Here is a 16,828-nt window from a genome sequence, read left to right as displayed (position 1 = left end):
ATGGATAAAAATAGACTCCCGAAAAGGTTACTCAATGTAATAAACGCAAAGCAAAGTCATCTCCGTACAGGCCATGAAGGCCCTTGGAGGGGTGGAAGGTAAAGGCTTCCACTATCCGTAACCACGGCACTTCATGGGGTAGAACGGTTAGCTGTAGCCCCAGCCGCCTTTGCCCCCAGGAATTAACCTGGTACTCATTTTTGGTATAGGCTGAGTGAACCGCAGGGCCATGTGTACCTCTGGAAGTGGAAATCTCGTTTATTCAATTTTTCGACTCTCTGATGGGGAATCGAACCTACGTCCTTCCAGGTGAACCGACCACGCCCTTTACCGCCTCGGTCAGGCACCCCCTTATTCAATGAAATAAATTCCCAAAAGCGGAGAACAAATTGGCTAGAGGAAACAAGAGGAGACCTGAATGAATTTAACATCGGGGAAGACATCATGAAACATTGCCAAGTCGTCAGGACCACAGTAAATAAACACACATTTGTGGTCAAAACTAGCAGCAGGACTGGTACAAAGTGATCAGAAGAACGGAAGAGGCAACACAGTGAGTTCACGAAGAGATTTTGGAAGAATAGGAAGGCGAAAGTCATCAAGCCAATGAACAAGTTCCAACGCGCTCTATGGATTGGCATAACGAAATAATAATAATAATAATAATAATAATAATAATAATAATAATAATAATAATAATAATAATAATAATAATAATCTACTGCTTTTCCCCACACCTGTCGGGTCGCGTGCGCGGAACTGCATCACATATGTGGAGTTGGCCCTGTTTAACGGCTGGGTTCCGTTGTTCAAATCCCGGTCACTCCATGTGAAATTTGTTGTGGACAAAGGTGAGGCGGGATAGTTTTTTCTCCGGATAGTCCGGTTTTCCCTGTCATCTTCCATTCCAGCAAAACTCTCCATTATCATTTCATTTCATCTGTCCGCCATTAATCAATGCCCAAGATGAGTGCGACAGGCCTCGGCAGCCGGACCCGATCAATGACTGGGAAACAGGTTGCAGGTTTTCATATCTAAGTATAGAAAATGAGTAGACTATCAACCGCTTTACACATCATCCACGCACTACCACCAACAAAATCTGGTCAGAAGATCGCAAGAAAAGCCACAGCGAGAAGACGAAGAGCCTTAACGAATAATAATAATAATAATAATAATAATAATAATAATAATAATAATAATAATAATAATAATGATGATGATGATGTTTGACTACCCCCGTTTGTCTATTTTCTTAGTACAGGGCCGGGGATGAGGTGAGATGAATTTATACGGCATGTTTTACGTCCGGCTGATCTTCCTGACGCCAACCGCAATTAAGGAGGTATTGACGATGGTAAATAAAATTGGGTAAGGAGGTGAAAGTAATCGGCTGTGGCCTAGAAGTGAAAATGGGAAACCACGGAAAACCATTCTCAGGACAGCCGACGGTGGGACGAATGCAGAGTTGGGCCCCTTAAGGCTATTCATTTTCTTTTTTACCGATACATTAATTTTTCAAAAGGTTGGATTTTTTCTGTTTCTTATTACTATTAGGAGGGGACAGTTATTTCGATTTCCCCGTTAAGAGTAATCATCGAGTAACTAATGTGTAGGCTGCACAGCGCTACTGTGTAAGGAGTTGCCTAAACAATAGGGACGAGGCCTTTTAAAACCCCTTATATTTATGCAGCCCTGTCTACAGAACTAATATTCACGCTAGATGACTCTTAGTAATGGATAAATAACCTCTTTTATTGCAACATAACATTCGCTCGTTAAATATGTGCTTATGATAACTAGATATGTTCGGACCCAGTTATGCCTGTGACTATGCACTCCCATATACGGATATGACTAGTTTTGTTGAGACCATGAATAGGCTGCCATATTGAAAGTTTCGCTGAAACGATTGCTGTTTTGAAACCACGCTCCTCTCACAGGATTTGCTAGCTGCCTTACATTTGCAAAGTTAGGAGTGGAGTTGACCGCCAGGAAAAATCTTCACGAGCAGAAAGAGAAGATTTGCTTAGATGTATAATTTCAAGTTTCGGAGATAGTACATGAAAGGATGTAATTTGTAAATGATTCGCTATAAAAGACCGAACAGTCTTGTCTCATTTCTTTTAACTCGCTTGTATTCCTTACACTAGTCTTCAGACTTTTGTAATAACCACCACCATACCACTTCAAGGATCTGACAAGTCATTTCCGCAGCATGCTTTGTTACGCTTTCCGTACTCCAGTTCAGTAACTTCTATAAAGGAAACATCGCCAGCATTGCGTGTATTCTGTTTTCTTCTTTTAGCATTCTATTAAGTCATGCAAGGAATTTTTGTTCTTAGAGAAGTACTCATAGTTGGCGATCAACACAACTTACTGCCCTACTGTTACAGTGGAATTACAGGGCAGATGCATAAACAGTACAACTTAGCATTACGATCAAGGAGAATGAGAACTAAATTGTAAGTTTTACAATGAAACTATATAGCGAATAGTTCTCTTTTTCGTTCGGTATGTTCCAACTGTATTTCTAAAAGAATGGCATGTATTTCGTTTTGCTGTACACCATTTCGTATTAAATCTGAGATACAGTCGAAACCAGTTGTAACACCTCTGTAGCGACCGCCAATTAATAGTCATTATAGACGATAGTCACACAACTATTGTTTTCTTTCCTTCTTTCCTTACTACAAATGTGATATGTGTACGTTTTACGCTGTACACTTGCAAGGTTAATTAACAGAATCAAGTTACAACTTCAAAACACCTAAGTGAAATAAGTACTGTATTTATAATACGCTATTTGTGGAATGGGACCGAGAAGATATTTTTCTTTCAATATTTACACAGTACAAACAGCAATAATTTCTTTTCTTTCTTTTCTTTCTTTCTTTCTTAATCTGTTTACCCTCCAGGGTTGGTTTTTCCCTCGGACTCAGCGAGGGATCCCACCTCTACCGCCTCAAGGGCAGTGTCCTGGAGCGTGAGATGTTGGCTCGGGGGATACAACTGGAGAGGATGACCAGCACCTCGCCCAGGCGGCCTCACCTGCTATGTTGAACAGGAGCTTTGGTGGGGGATGGGAAGATCGGAAGGGATAGACAAGGAAGAGGGAAGGAAGCGGCCGTGGCCTTAAGTTAGGTACCATCCCGGCATTTGCCTGGAGGAGAAGTGGGGAACCACGGAAAACAACTTACAGGATGGCTGAGGTGGGAATCGAACCCACCTCTGCTCAGTTGACTTCCCGAGGCTGAGTGGACCCCGTTCCAGCCCTCGTACCACTTTTCAAATTTTGTGGCAGAGCCGGGAATCGAACCCGGTCCTCCGAGGGTGGCAGCTAATCACACTAACCACTACACCATAGAGGCGATCAACAGCAATAAGAAGTCAGCAAAATACAAAATAAGTGAGGAAAGAAGAAGCAACAACGTAAACTGATCAATAATGTCGCACACGGTCTTGGCTACTAAATGAGATTGTCTGCCCATCCTTTCAAATCGTTGAGTGAGTACTTCCAATTCCTTTGTGATGCTGACGTTTGTTTCCCCCATTTTCTAAACGCCATATTATTTGTGATTTTTCTTCAATATTAAATACTTTCCCTTTCTTTTGCGACATATTCACAGCGATGCTTGCCCTGACTATTTAGCAGACTCATTTGAAATCTACAATCTGAAAAAAAGGAGTTTGAAAATAAACTTTACAGTGTTGTCAGCAATCCCCAAATCTTCAATCAATCAATCAATCAATCAATCAATCAATCCTGATCTGCATTTAGGGCATTCGCCCAGGTGGCAGATTCCCGATCTGTTGTTTTCCCAGCATTTTCTTAAGTGATTGCAAAGAAATTGGAAATTTATTGAATATCTCCCTTGGTAAATTTTTCCAATCCCTAACTCCCCTTCCTATAAACGAATATTTGCCCCAATTTGTCTTCTTGAATTCCAGCTTTATCTTCATATTGTGATCTTTCCTACTTTTAAAGACACCACTCAAACGTATTCGTCTACTGATGTCCTCCCACGCCATCTCTCCACTAACAGTTCGGAACATATCACTTAATCGAATAGCTCGTCCCCTTTCTCCCAAGTCTTCCCAACCCAGACTTTTCAATATTTTTATATAGCTACTCTTTTGTCGGAAATCACACAGAACAAATCAGGCTGTTTTTCTTTGGATTCTTTCCTGTTCTTGAATCAAGTAATCCTGGTGAGTGTCCCATACACTGGAACCATACTCTAGTTGGTGTCTTACCAGAGACATATATGCCCTCTCCTTTACATCCTTACTACAACCCCTAAACACCCTCATAACCATGTGCAGAAATCTGTACCCTTTTTTAACAATCATATTTATGTGATTATCCCAATGAAGATCTTTCCTTATGTTAACACCTAGGTACTTACAATCATCCCCAAAGGGAACTTCCACCCCATCGACGCAGTGGTGAAAACTGAAAGGACTTTTCCTAGTTCTGAAACTTTTTTTTTGAGAATGAAGCTATATTTTCCATTGTCGACTTAGTTAAATGCAATAAAACTTTCCAGTCTGTCAAACACACAGCAATTACAATATAAATTATAACACTATAAACATACCTGTAAAATACACACTACACAAGTATGTTTATAGTGTTATAATTTATATTGTAATTGCTGTGTGTTTGACAGACTGGAAAGTTCTTATTGCATTTATTTGTGAAATTCACAAGCTGACTTTTAACCGTGTTTATCATCATACCATTGCCTACTGTCCATCTCACAACATTATCGAGGTCATTTTGCAGTTGTTCACAATCTTGTAACTTATTTATTACTATGTACAGAATAACATCATCCGCAAAGAGCCTTGTCTCTGATTCCACTTCTTTACTCACATATCATAAATATATATATATAAGAAATCATGTAACAAACAAAAATTAGCATTGGACGTTATAGCCGATACATTTCGCCGAAAATGTGATTTTAAAAGGACGTTTTATACGATATGACGTAATAAGCCATTTTTAAAATACAGTGCTTATATAGGACTTAGGCGGGACCATTAGATTTCGGCGTTATATCCAATACGTCGGTGAAAGCATGTCGCAATAAACGGTTTGGGCTGTATATTTCGTTGCCTATGCTTTTCAATTTTGTAGAGGGTGTTGGTGGCCGAGAAATGATCGGCTGAAATACAGGCATGCCATAAATTGTAAGAAACTGAAGTACCCTCTAGACCCATTCACGTGGTATTTTTGAACCTTGTGGTTCGGTTTTCACGTAAAACTATAGAGGTTCGAGGCTATAATCACGTATCAACAGTCACGTAAAATTACTTGCTTGAAATTGTTATTCTATAATTATCACCCAGTGTCATAAAATTGAGTCCCGAGACGGAATGAGAAGGAGTTGTATAGTTAAACCCTTTGTCTCTTATGTTCATAGTCCTTCTTCTGTTATTCAAAATAGTAATCATCATCATCATCATCATCATCACTATTATTACTGCCATAATCAGTAGTTTTCGTTATAATCTTTTCGTGATATTTGTCATTGTCATTGAAAATTTTCTCACAACTGCCTCATTGTTCTATCCTCATATTAACATACACGTTATACGCTACAGAGCAGAGTATGCTTGTTAATTCTTTGCATATTTCATACGAAAGGCTATTTCCCAGGAACTCTTGCACTATCGGTAATAAATTTTACAGCACTAAACTAAACAATGAGTGAAATCAACTTTCACAGCGATGTATATCCCGTTTACATAGTTTCTTCTCATTCTTCGACGAATCAGATACACTCATTTACTCAAATAAGAGAACCTTAACAATAAAACACGCTATGGACTTTCACCGTAAAGCATATTATTGTGTGAGAAAATATTAGTATCTATATGATTCTTGTTTGACCAATCATTGAAATCTCCACGCATAACACGAGATTTCAACTGGCGTTGTAGATCTACATGTATGAAAATTTCAGTCTCCTTCAGGAGCGCTATTCGTAAGAGTTGATACCAATGTTCTTGAAGTCATCTTCAGTCAGTGAAAGTAGATTTGATCTTCGAAATGCACACATTGTTTTATTTTGCGTCGATGAGATTTAGTATTTAGATTTAGTTTAACCTTGCCATTACTTTAGGAGATTCGTTTTTATTTATTTAAGGTGTTGTAAATACGTTTATATAAACGTCTCTAGATTTAGATTAAACGTGGTAATTGTTATAGGAAATTAGTTTTATTTATTTAGGGTGTTTTTGTTGTATATATAATGTTTTACTGAATCGTCTATACTTGGGTAAATAACCTGTTGATGATAAATTTATCTATCTAGGAGACATATGCCTTTGAGCGTTGTCACACCGTCAGTTGAAGTAGCTCGAGAAGTCTGTACAGTAGTTCCCTGTGGTAAGGGTTGATTCAATAGGTACTTAAATGGTTAGACAGTAGAGAAACTCGCCTCGGAGATGCTGTTTGTTATGCCACAATCATTATAACCCCAACGGCTGAGTCATTTATCAGAATGTAACAGGAAGAAAACACTATTATAATTCCGTAATAGAAGTAAAATATGACTATAGCGACAGAAATATTAACATAAAGGAAATGAGAGAGAGAATTTGGAGTGTGTAACACATAACACAGAAAAATAAGGAAAATCAATCAAATTGGCATGCCTACAAGAAATGAAAAAATACAGCGGGCTCCATAAAAACTTATCTTGACGACTTCTTTACCTGAAAACCGAAAATGCCCAAGTGATTGTGGGTTTCCTTAATACCAAAAAAAATATTCCCCTTAATGACATTTTCCATTGCATTTAAAGTAATTTATATTATGTTATTTCTTTTTGGTGGTAATTTTTAGTTCTTTGAACTGAAATGCATTCAAATCGCATCACACTCTAAGCACTGCTCAAATCATACTGGCAATCACGTGACGTTACAGATATCCGATGTTACGTCTTCGACAACAAAGAGAGATACGAATTAAATTAGATTAGTAGATTTATAAGACTGTAAATACACGAAACTGCATTTTCATTAAATTTAGTTTTATTGCAATTGTAACAGTTTGGTACAAGCGGTTTGTTGTTCTGCATTCGGTACGTTCTGCAGCCAGGTCTTTTACTTCACCCCATGTAACATGGTTAAGTGTAAGAGAGGGCCAAGAGCCCTAACTTCGCCACCTACAAAGGCATAATAAATAAATAAATAAATAAATGTAACAAGAACTCGGGCGTGAATTTTTCAAACCTTATTGGCATCGTTGTTCAAACACGACCTTTGTACACTTGTTTCATGTGCTGTTTTCATATTTACGTTTTGCAAAGCTGATCGGGAAGTTAAGGGGAACGCGCTAACTATACGCTGCCTGGCTGGTGGCGCAGCTCGTTACAGCCTGGTTGGTTCACGTCCGCTGCTTCGCTCCTCCCTACCTCTCCGCCACACCCCGATACACCCGCGGCACTTCTAATTTTACGACTATTTATTTGTTCAATTTTGGCGTTTAAACTTTCGCTGGTCACATGCATTTTTCACCTTAGCATTCTACTGCCTCCCACGAATATTCCTACCAAATTTCAACCGAATCCGAGTGTAACACATGTATGTGTTCCCTCGTGAGTATTGGTTAAAGTTTCCACCCTATCAGATTGTTCTTCTTGACCTCGTTAAACTCCGGTAGTCTGCCAATCAACACAAGGGAACTGCTAAAATCACATAAGGGGCAAGAATTGGGCAGAGCAGAGCCGAGCCATTGTAACTTTCCATTACCAATATACAGGACGGGCAAAATAAAACTGCCCTGGAAAATATTTATATTAAGACTGACGCACAATTTATCCTTGTTGATGACCATTACAGAAGATGCTGGAAATGGCCTCATCTGAAGAAACAAAAACCTGGGGACTCAAAGTCCTGACAGCCCTTTTTTTGCTATTTGCTTTACGTCGCACCGAAACAGATAGGTCTTATCGGGACGATGGGATAGGAAAGGCCTAGGAATGGGAAGGAAGCGACCGTGGCCTTAATTAAGGTATAGCCCCAGCATCTGCCTGGTTTGAAAATGGAAAAGCACGGACTGACAGCCCTTCACTTAGAAACCACCGACAGAACACAACACGCGAAGGTTCGTCTGGTCACTTAAACACGAGCACAACAGTAAATTATTATTATTATTATTATTATTATTATTATTATTATTATTATTATTATTATTATTATTATTATTATTATTATTATTATTATTATTATTATTATTATTATTATTGGCGTATGGCAACAAGTTAGATACATATAAATACAAGTACATAATATTTACAAATATACACACACACACACACACACACACACACACACAAGAAACATATTTTATAGCAGAATGTCTAGTTGGGTGATCCACTGTATGGCTTCCTCAGTTGGTTCCAAAAAGTCACTCGGGCTACAGTGTAGGAACGTTCACTTACATTCGCTTACAATATGGAGGATCGTCTGCCGATAGGCACCACAGTCGTACTCTGATGATGAAATATATTTCCACTTATAAAGGGCATCCCTGCATCGTCCATGATTTGTTCTCACCCGATTCAGAAGGGTAGATGATGTCCACCATGAAGATGTTGTGTAAGGAACGGTCTGTGGCAACTTTCCAGCGACTTCTACATTCTTCTGAAGGGTGCAAATTCCCATCAGCCAATGTGACAGCATCACGCAAAGATGGATGACGTGACTTGAGCCTCGTTATCTTGAAAGCGGGAATATCATCCACAACAGGCAGTTGAGGGTTCATTTCTATCTTCTTGTACTCTCGAATGGGAGCATTTGATCTTCTTAAATTAGGCGGCATTTTACCTGACAGAATTGGGAGCCAATAAAGGGGTCTGGACTGGATAGTACCAGATATTAACAGCAGTTAGTTGAGTATCAACGAGTCTCGTATATGGGCGATTCAGCCAAACTGGTGCACAGTACCCAACACACGAGAAAAACAGTCTCAAAGCAGAAGATCTTAAAGTCTTGGCTGAGGAACCCCCAACTTGAGCCACACACTTTCTGAAGGATATTATTACGTGTTTTTGAGCTTTTTGGACAGATTAACCGACGAAATTAAAAATTTCAATAGAGACTTACAAGAAATCTGTAACTGGACTGACATGCATGGACTTAGATTAAATAACGTAAAATCTCAAGCTATAATAATTTCACATCCTCGGCTTTGTTCAAACACTATAAGCAAATTCACTTTACCAAAACTTTACCTACAAAATTCACCCATTAATTTCAGTGAATCTGTCAAAGATCTCGGCGTTATGATAGACGAACATCTTTCTTGGAAGGAGCAGGTTACCAGCATCTCCAGGAAAGTATTTGTGACACTCAACTCACTTAAAAGATTCCGCAACATATTTTCTCGAATATTAAAAGAACGCCTTATTTGCACTCTGGTATTGCCTCACTTCGACTACTGTGACGCCGTGTACAACGATCTGACTACTACCCTTAACGACAAACTACAACGCGCGCAAAACGCCTGTGTTCGCTATATATGTGACCTACGTTACTTTGACCATGTTACACCTGCCTACGATGAACTCGGTTGGCTAAAACTCAAACGGCGCCGTAATCTTCATGCTTTATGCCTTCTTCGTCGAATACTCTCCTCATGCTCACCTCCCTACTTGTACAGTCAATTTCACCACCTCTCATCCAATCACAGTTTTGGAACACGGTCAAAATCTGATACACTCTTATCTATTCCACCTCACCGCACCACACGATACACAAACTCATTTGTTATTTCTTCGGCACGACAATGGAATGCACTGCCCGTCTCTGTCAGAGGAGCTTCGCCTGCTAGTTTTAGGCAACTTTGTCACCGCTACCTACTAAGTAATGCTATGGAGATATTGTAGATTTAGCTTCCCTCAAACTATAGACTTTATATAATCCCACTGTTATTACCATGGATAATAGAAATTAGCTAATCATGTCATAATTGTGTAAATCATCATCATCATCATCATCATCATCATTCTACTATTTTTTTCCTTTTTTAATCATAATATTGTATTGTTTAGTAGTTGCAAGATTTTTCAATTGTAAGTGTACTTATTTCAATTTTGCACATGTAAAAACTGTCTTTTCTGGTTAGATGGAAGAGAGGGCCTAATGGCCTTAATCTTGCCAGACAAAATAAATCTATTGTATTGTATTGTAATGCCCAAATATTTTGGATACCAGCTGTGCCGAAGTTCACGATGTGTAAGGATACAGATGCAGGTCCATTTCGACACGACGATCTCTCAGTTCCCAACTTGCACAGATAAACGGCGTTCATATTTCTTTGTACTTCGTCCATGATTTTCTTCACTCGGGCAATATTTTGTGCTGTTCGAACTCTTTCCGAATAGTTACTGTCTTTATTCGCTACATAGCCTGTTTCGTGCCATTTTGCCACTAAGCTTTGAAGTGCAGACTTTGCTGAAGGTTTTGCCAAAACACTTCAAGTCTTAAACTCTTGCACAAACAATTCCGCAAAGATTTTCCACAAATCGTGCTTCGCATAACATTAGGCAATGAACACGCGCCGTTTTATTGTAAATACCATTTTGTGTTGCATTCAACTGGTCAGTAAACACGTCTCCTCCTCTCTATCACTCACTCACTCACTCACTCACTCACACGCATGCAATGACACAGTGACGTACTCGGGAGATGCGCACGCGCCACATATGTGACACCAACCGAGGGATGCATCGAAATTACAGTTTCCAGCATTTCCTGTAAGGGTCAGTTCTGCTTGTCTTGCAAATATTTTCTGGGCCTGTTTTATTTTTCTCACCCGGTACATCTGCAAGATTCCGTGAACTTGACGGTAGGGTACACCTGTTTTATACTCAGCTTTATCAAGTTATCCAACGGCCGTAGCCGTGTTGAAACACCTGATCCCGTGAGATCTCCGAAGTTAAACAACATTGGGCGTGGTCAAGATTTGGATCGGTTGCCACGCGCTGTTGGTGGAGGGTAAGGGAATGGAGGAGCGTAAATGAACTGGCCACCCTACCGTACGTAAACTCCGGCTCAAGCACAACCTCTGCGGAGGTTCGGACCTGCCTTCGGGCAGAATACACCCTTACCCTTACCCTTACCTTATCAAGTTAGGCTGCCATGAAACAAAGGAAACCATAAATTTTAAACTATCCTCTGTTTAGAATTACCAGCAGAGTGCAAGGTAAACTAATAAGTGTAGAAAAGGATTTTGAGCTCTTCGGTCATGAATATATGAAGCAATATGATGGTCGAGCCAAGTCAAAGTGTTTTCTTCTGGAACTGAATGTGTGTTTATGGTGATTGCAGATTGAGCGTGAGGTGATCTTGACGAGTACGGACAAGAATTCGAAAATCCCAATCCTTCACGAATACAAGAAGAGGCCCAAGTCGGTGGCAGCCATCGCCCCGGACGGGCCAAACAAGCAGCTGCAGGCGTGGAGCGAGGACAAGAAAGCGACCACGGTGAGCAAGATAACAATCATTAATTAGAGCTCTCGCGGGTGTTAAAGAACTTCTCACATTACTACCATCAGTTACGTGAAGAACTTCAGCTAAGCTTCATTATATTACTTGAACCTTCCCATGCCAAATTGTTATTTTTTAAAGAAAACAAAATTGGAAGGAATGACTGAAGACAGTTGTTTGTCAACGAATGGGCCTTTATATTCACACGAGGAAGCTGAATTTTATTCACCTTATTTAACTCCTTTGTAATTTTTTTTACAGAATGTAAACATGTCGGTTCACTTATTAGTGAATGATCACATGGAATATTAGATTTTTATTAGACAATTTGTTTTACATAGCACCGACACAGATAGGTCTGATGGCGGCATTGGGACATGAAAGGTCTAGGAGTGTGAAGAAAGCGGCCATGGCCTTAATTAAGGTACAGCCCCGGCATTTGTCTGGTGCGAAAATGGGAAACACCCAAAAAGCATCTTCAGGGTTGCCGACAGTGGGGTTCAAACCCACTATCTGTCGGATGCAAGTTCATAGCTGCGCGCCCCTAACCGCACGGCCAACTCGCCCGGTCATGGAATATTAAGTACAAAAATTGGCGGTAGGTTGGCACTATTGTAACGGCTCCAGGGTTTTAAGTGTTTCATAGACTTACCTGAAATAAAAAGACAAGTATTATGTGGAAAATAAATTGTATTCAGTAGCACGTGGTACACTTGGAATATGGGTAAATAACTCCGTGTAGTATGGGCCTCCGATATGAGAAATAAGGAGGGCAGCTAACCTCCAGCTGAGTCAATACAGCGCCGTCTTATAACAGAGCATGCTTGTGAAGTCGCGTATTTAGCACAAATTTTGCCGTACTTTGAACGCTGTTTCATAAAAACTACGTTTCATTTTTTTAACAGGTATCCTCATCATTTTTCTGTCAATTGAGACATTAAACATAATCGTAAGTTAAATATTCTCGGTGATACACGCGTTCTACCCAAACACTCAAAGCGTCTTAACATTTTTCTTTCCATGAACCCGTTGTCGAGGCACGTAAGTCTACGTTAAAAAAAGTAGTAAGGACTGAATGTTTATTTCCGTAAAATAAATTTGATTTAATAAGCTGAAACCAAGACAAGAATGACGTAAATGACAGTGTAAGATGCTGAGGGGATCTTTTAACATTTCCGCCACAATAATATCTCAAGTACTGTGCTGGATTTATAGACAGTTCACTCTCCTGCGCCATGGCAGGAATGTTGTAACATTTTATTTTATTTTCTTCTTCTTCTTCTTCTTCTTCTTCTTCTTCTTCTTCTTCTTCTTAATCTGTTTACACTTCCGGGTCGGTTTTTCCCTCGGACTCAGCGAGGGATCCCACCTCTACCGCCTTAAGGGCAGTATCCTAGAGCTTCAGACTCTGGATCGGGAGATACAACTGGGGAGAATGACCAGTAACTCGCCCAGGCGGCCTCACCTGCTATGCTGAACAGGGGCCTTGACGGGGGACTGGAAGATGGGAAGGGATAGACAAAGAAGGGGGAAGGAAGCGGCCGTGGCCTTAAGTTAGGTACCATCCCGGCATTTGCCTGGAGGAGAAGTGGGAAACCACGTAAAACCACTTCCAGGATGGCTGAGGTGGGAATCGAACCCCTCTACTCAGTTGACCTCCCGAGGCTGAGTGGACCCCGTTCCAGACCTCGTACCACTTTTCAAATTTCGTGGCAGAGCCGGGAATCCAACCCGGACCTCCGGGGGTGGCAGCTAATCACACTAACCACTACACCACAGAGGTGGACTTTATTTTATTTTATTTTATTTTTTATTTTATGTTATATTTTTATTTCATTTTTATTGTATTTTATTGCCACAAGGACAAAGCATACGAAAGACAAATAATATGATTATACAATTGCTGATAAAAGATTAGAAGATAGTAGAAGACATTAAGGACAATAAGACATTATTACATAGCCAAAGTAGGGGATCCCTTACTACAAAAAAGGAAAAATTAAGCAATTTCCTCAGTTGTGCTTACAGGGCCCGGAAGAGTTTCAAATTTTGAGTCTTGGATAGTTCTATCAAACTAAGAAACCAAATTTCGAAAATCACTTCTGGCCTAAATGCAGCTCCGAAATAACAGCGTAAAATATCTTGTTTCTTTGTTCATTTTCTTTTTTATTCATATCTTAGCCAAATTAACTTATTTACATAATTCTTTAATGTGTTCCTTGGTCCAATACCCTTAGGCATTTTTTTTAATATCCACACCGAATGTAGTTATAAGGGCTTAAATGGAACTCTGCATTGACTCACTTTAGCGCTCGTAGAGGTTGAAAAAGACAAACAGCTAATTTAACCACGGCCGATTGGATCCCTCGCTGCGCTCCAGCTAGCTAGAGCAACGCATCTAGTCGGCCGTGATTTAACCGACCGGATAATGATGATTAAGAAAAAGATTGTAATTTTTAGGAATAAATAAACAATGTATTCTCAAACTTTATTATATTTTAATAATAATAATAATAATAATAATAATAATAACAATGTTATTTGCTTTACGTCCCACTAACTACTTTTTAAGGTCTTCGGAGACGCCGAGATGCCGGAATTTAGTCCCGCAGGAGTTCTTTTACGTGCCAGTAAATCTACCGACACGGGGCTGTCGTATTTGAGCACCTTCAAATACCACCGGACTGAGCCAGGATCGAACCTGCCAAGTTGGAGTTAGAAGGCCAGCGCCTTAACCGTCTGAGCCACTCAGCCCGGGTTATTATATTTTATATACCTAAAATTCGTAGCTGATATCCCTAGGATGTTTTCAGCATTGGGTTGCTTACCTGAAGGGCTAGAACTGTGAATTTTTGGGATGCCTAGAATTTTTGCAGGTCTTTACAAAAAAGGCGCGGTACCGTTCCACAAGCACCCACCATCAATCCACTCACCTGAATATATTCAAGATTGTACTTTATTTTACAGTAGAGCACTGTAGGTTCGTAAATAGCCTTCTCATTATCAGCCTCCTCTGGTTGGTCTGAACCCGAAGCCGATGGTGGTGCCATAATGAGGCGTACAAATCAAGATGAGAAGTGAGATTGTTTTCCGTTTTTTTCCTCACTGGGCCAGCCCTATGAGAAGCACTTTTCTTAACATACAGACGCACTATCCGTGCTCCGAATATCAACACCACCCACACCCTAGCATCTTCCATATTGTCACAGCGACAGACGAGACTGAGACCAGTAGAAGATACATTTTGCTCTGGCTTTGTGTCAAGAGACAGCTGAAAAAATACTGCCTCCGTCAAGGAAAAGCCACAGGCTAACTTTCAGATAGAACACTTTCACCAGTGTTACTTGTAGTCTTGTCGTTAGAGGAAGTACTAAGGACCAACATGGCAAAAAGCAATATTTATTTTCCAGTGGACATAAGAAAGTTTAAAAATGGCCTACTCTGATTGAAGTTTTAGAATTCCGTCTCCTCCTCTTATCTTAGGATTAAAGCCTGTTTTTCTACGTACATGCTATGCTATTCCTGAGGATTATGTCCGGCTATCCATCCAGGGTTTTCGTGGACTTATCAGTGCTCTTCTGGTGCCCGGTTTAACGTCCCATGTAATCCTCCTGATGTCCTTCCAGAAGGTGGGGTGGTTCCGTTCTCATCTTCTCCACTTAATCGTGTACTGATGTACTGGACTGGATTGAATTTATAACACTGAATCTTAAAATAGATTCAGTAGATACAGACGTATGTAAGATTATATCTTGTAATCCTACATTAGCTTTCCAAGTGTTACACAGTTAGAGAAGTGCCAAGAATTCTCTTTTACTCCAGCATTTAAGTCTCCTCACTACCGTATCTTCCACAGGAATCTCTGTATCTCGAGGAATGCCCCTGCCGACGTGATTTCAATAATTCATTTCTTCTTCTTTTCAATGTCCCATGTTAGTCCTTCCGTTGTTCAACTCCCACTCCTAGATTTTACTGCCCGAAACTAAATTCGAAGCTTTACTTTGATAGGAAAAGCCTCTGTCCACAAAGAGCGCAAAGAGCAATTAATAATAAATTACTTGGCTAATTCGCGTTCTCTTCTGGCCCTGAGTGTATTAGGTCTGCAAGTATAGGGCATCATTTTGCTTTCTCTCCTTTCATTTTTCTTCTTCTTCTTCTTCTTCATACAGCAGCAATTTCCGCTGCTATCATTACTTCAGTACTCAGAATATAGAAGAGGTTCTATTCCTTCCGAAGTACCTTACCGACATGCTATGTCTTTTCATATTTCAAGCGTATGAGCTGAGGGCTTGTATAGAACTTGTCATCTGTCATATGATGTTGATGATGATTTTATCCGTTCCATGGAAGCCACTCTTCGGCATCTGGCTTTTTTGAGATGGTATACAGGATGTGTCATAATAAATTGTGCAAATTAAAACAGCTGTAACTACACGATACTAACAACAAAAAATGTATTATTAAACATGAGTCCACAAACGAGCCGTTTACGAGATATATTAGAATTTGTGGTTACCAGCCGCCACTGACTTGATTTTGTGTAAACGTCATCCTGGTTACGTAAAGGTACGAGGGCTGATCAACAAAGACTGAGACTGATTTTTTCCTGTAGCTTCCGTGATAGTTTCCTATCTGTAATATAAATATTTGAAAAGAGCGGGTTTTAATGTATAATTTCCGTACGCGGCAGCACTCTCGTATCGTTAGGTTGGTAGTAATGCTCTATTTTGTAGACGCTACGTGCATTTCGCATACCAGACAATGGAGGTGACGTGAGAGGAGCAGTACAGCGCAATCGAGATATCTTTGCTTTTCCAGATCTTATTCAAGTTTCTTTTTGCACGTTGCTTTACGTCGCACCGACACAAATAGGTCTTATGGCGACGATGGGAGAGGAAAAGGTTAGGAATGGGAAGGAAGTGGCCGTGGCATTAATTAGGGTACAGCCCCAGCATTTGTCTGTTGTGAAAATAGGAAACCACGGAAAACCATCTTCAGGGCTGCCGACAGTGAGGTTCGAACCCACTATCTCCTGAATACTGGATACTGCCCCCACCTAAGCGACTGCAGCTATCGAGCTCGGTTTATTCCAGTTTAGCCCTGCATTACGGCCAAGTGCTATTCGGTGCTTTATTTCAGCTCCGGATTCTCCTACAAATAAATAGACTACTCCAATTTCAGATAGTTGCCACTCCACTTGAAGTCCAAGGCGGTCTGACGAGAAGTGGTAAGAGGTGCGAGGGGTAAACATGGTTACCGCACCTGCGCCTATCGCAACTCGCAAGGCCTGACAATAAACATCTGTTCCGTCCGCAGGGAC

The 16,828-nt window shown here is 40.3% G+C and overlaps 1 protein-coding gene across 1 annotated transcript in view; it reads left to right on the top strand.

Annotated features, from left to right (window-relative positions):
* The window catches only part of LOC136883115 (hornerin), a 137,665-nt gene that overhangs the window by 60,792 nt on the left and 60,045 nt on the right, over positions 1-16,828 (top strand). Inside the window, exon 3 of the mRNA XM_068229598.1 lies at positions 11,350-11,505. Within this exon, the coding sequence (XP_068085699.1) occupies positions 11,350-11,505 (156 nt within the window). The remainder of the gene's footprint in view (positions 1-11,349; positions 11,506-16,828) is intronic.

This window comes from Anabrus simplex, chromosome 11, assembly GCF_040414725.1.
Source record: "Anabrus simplex isolate iqAnaSimp1 chromosome 11, ASM4041472v1, whole genome shotgun sequence".
In the NCBI taxonomy this organism is placed as follows: Eukaryota; Metazoa; Arthropoda; class Insecta; order Orthoptera; family Tettigoniidae; genus Anabrus; species Anabrus simplex.
The sequence above is the reverse complement of the archived record's forward strand: the minus strand, read 5'-3'. Positions and strand labels throughout refer to the sequence as shown.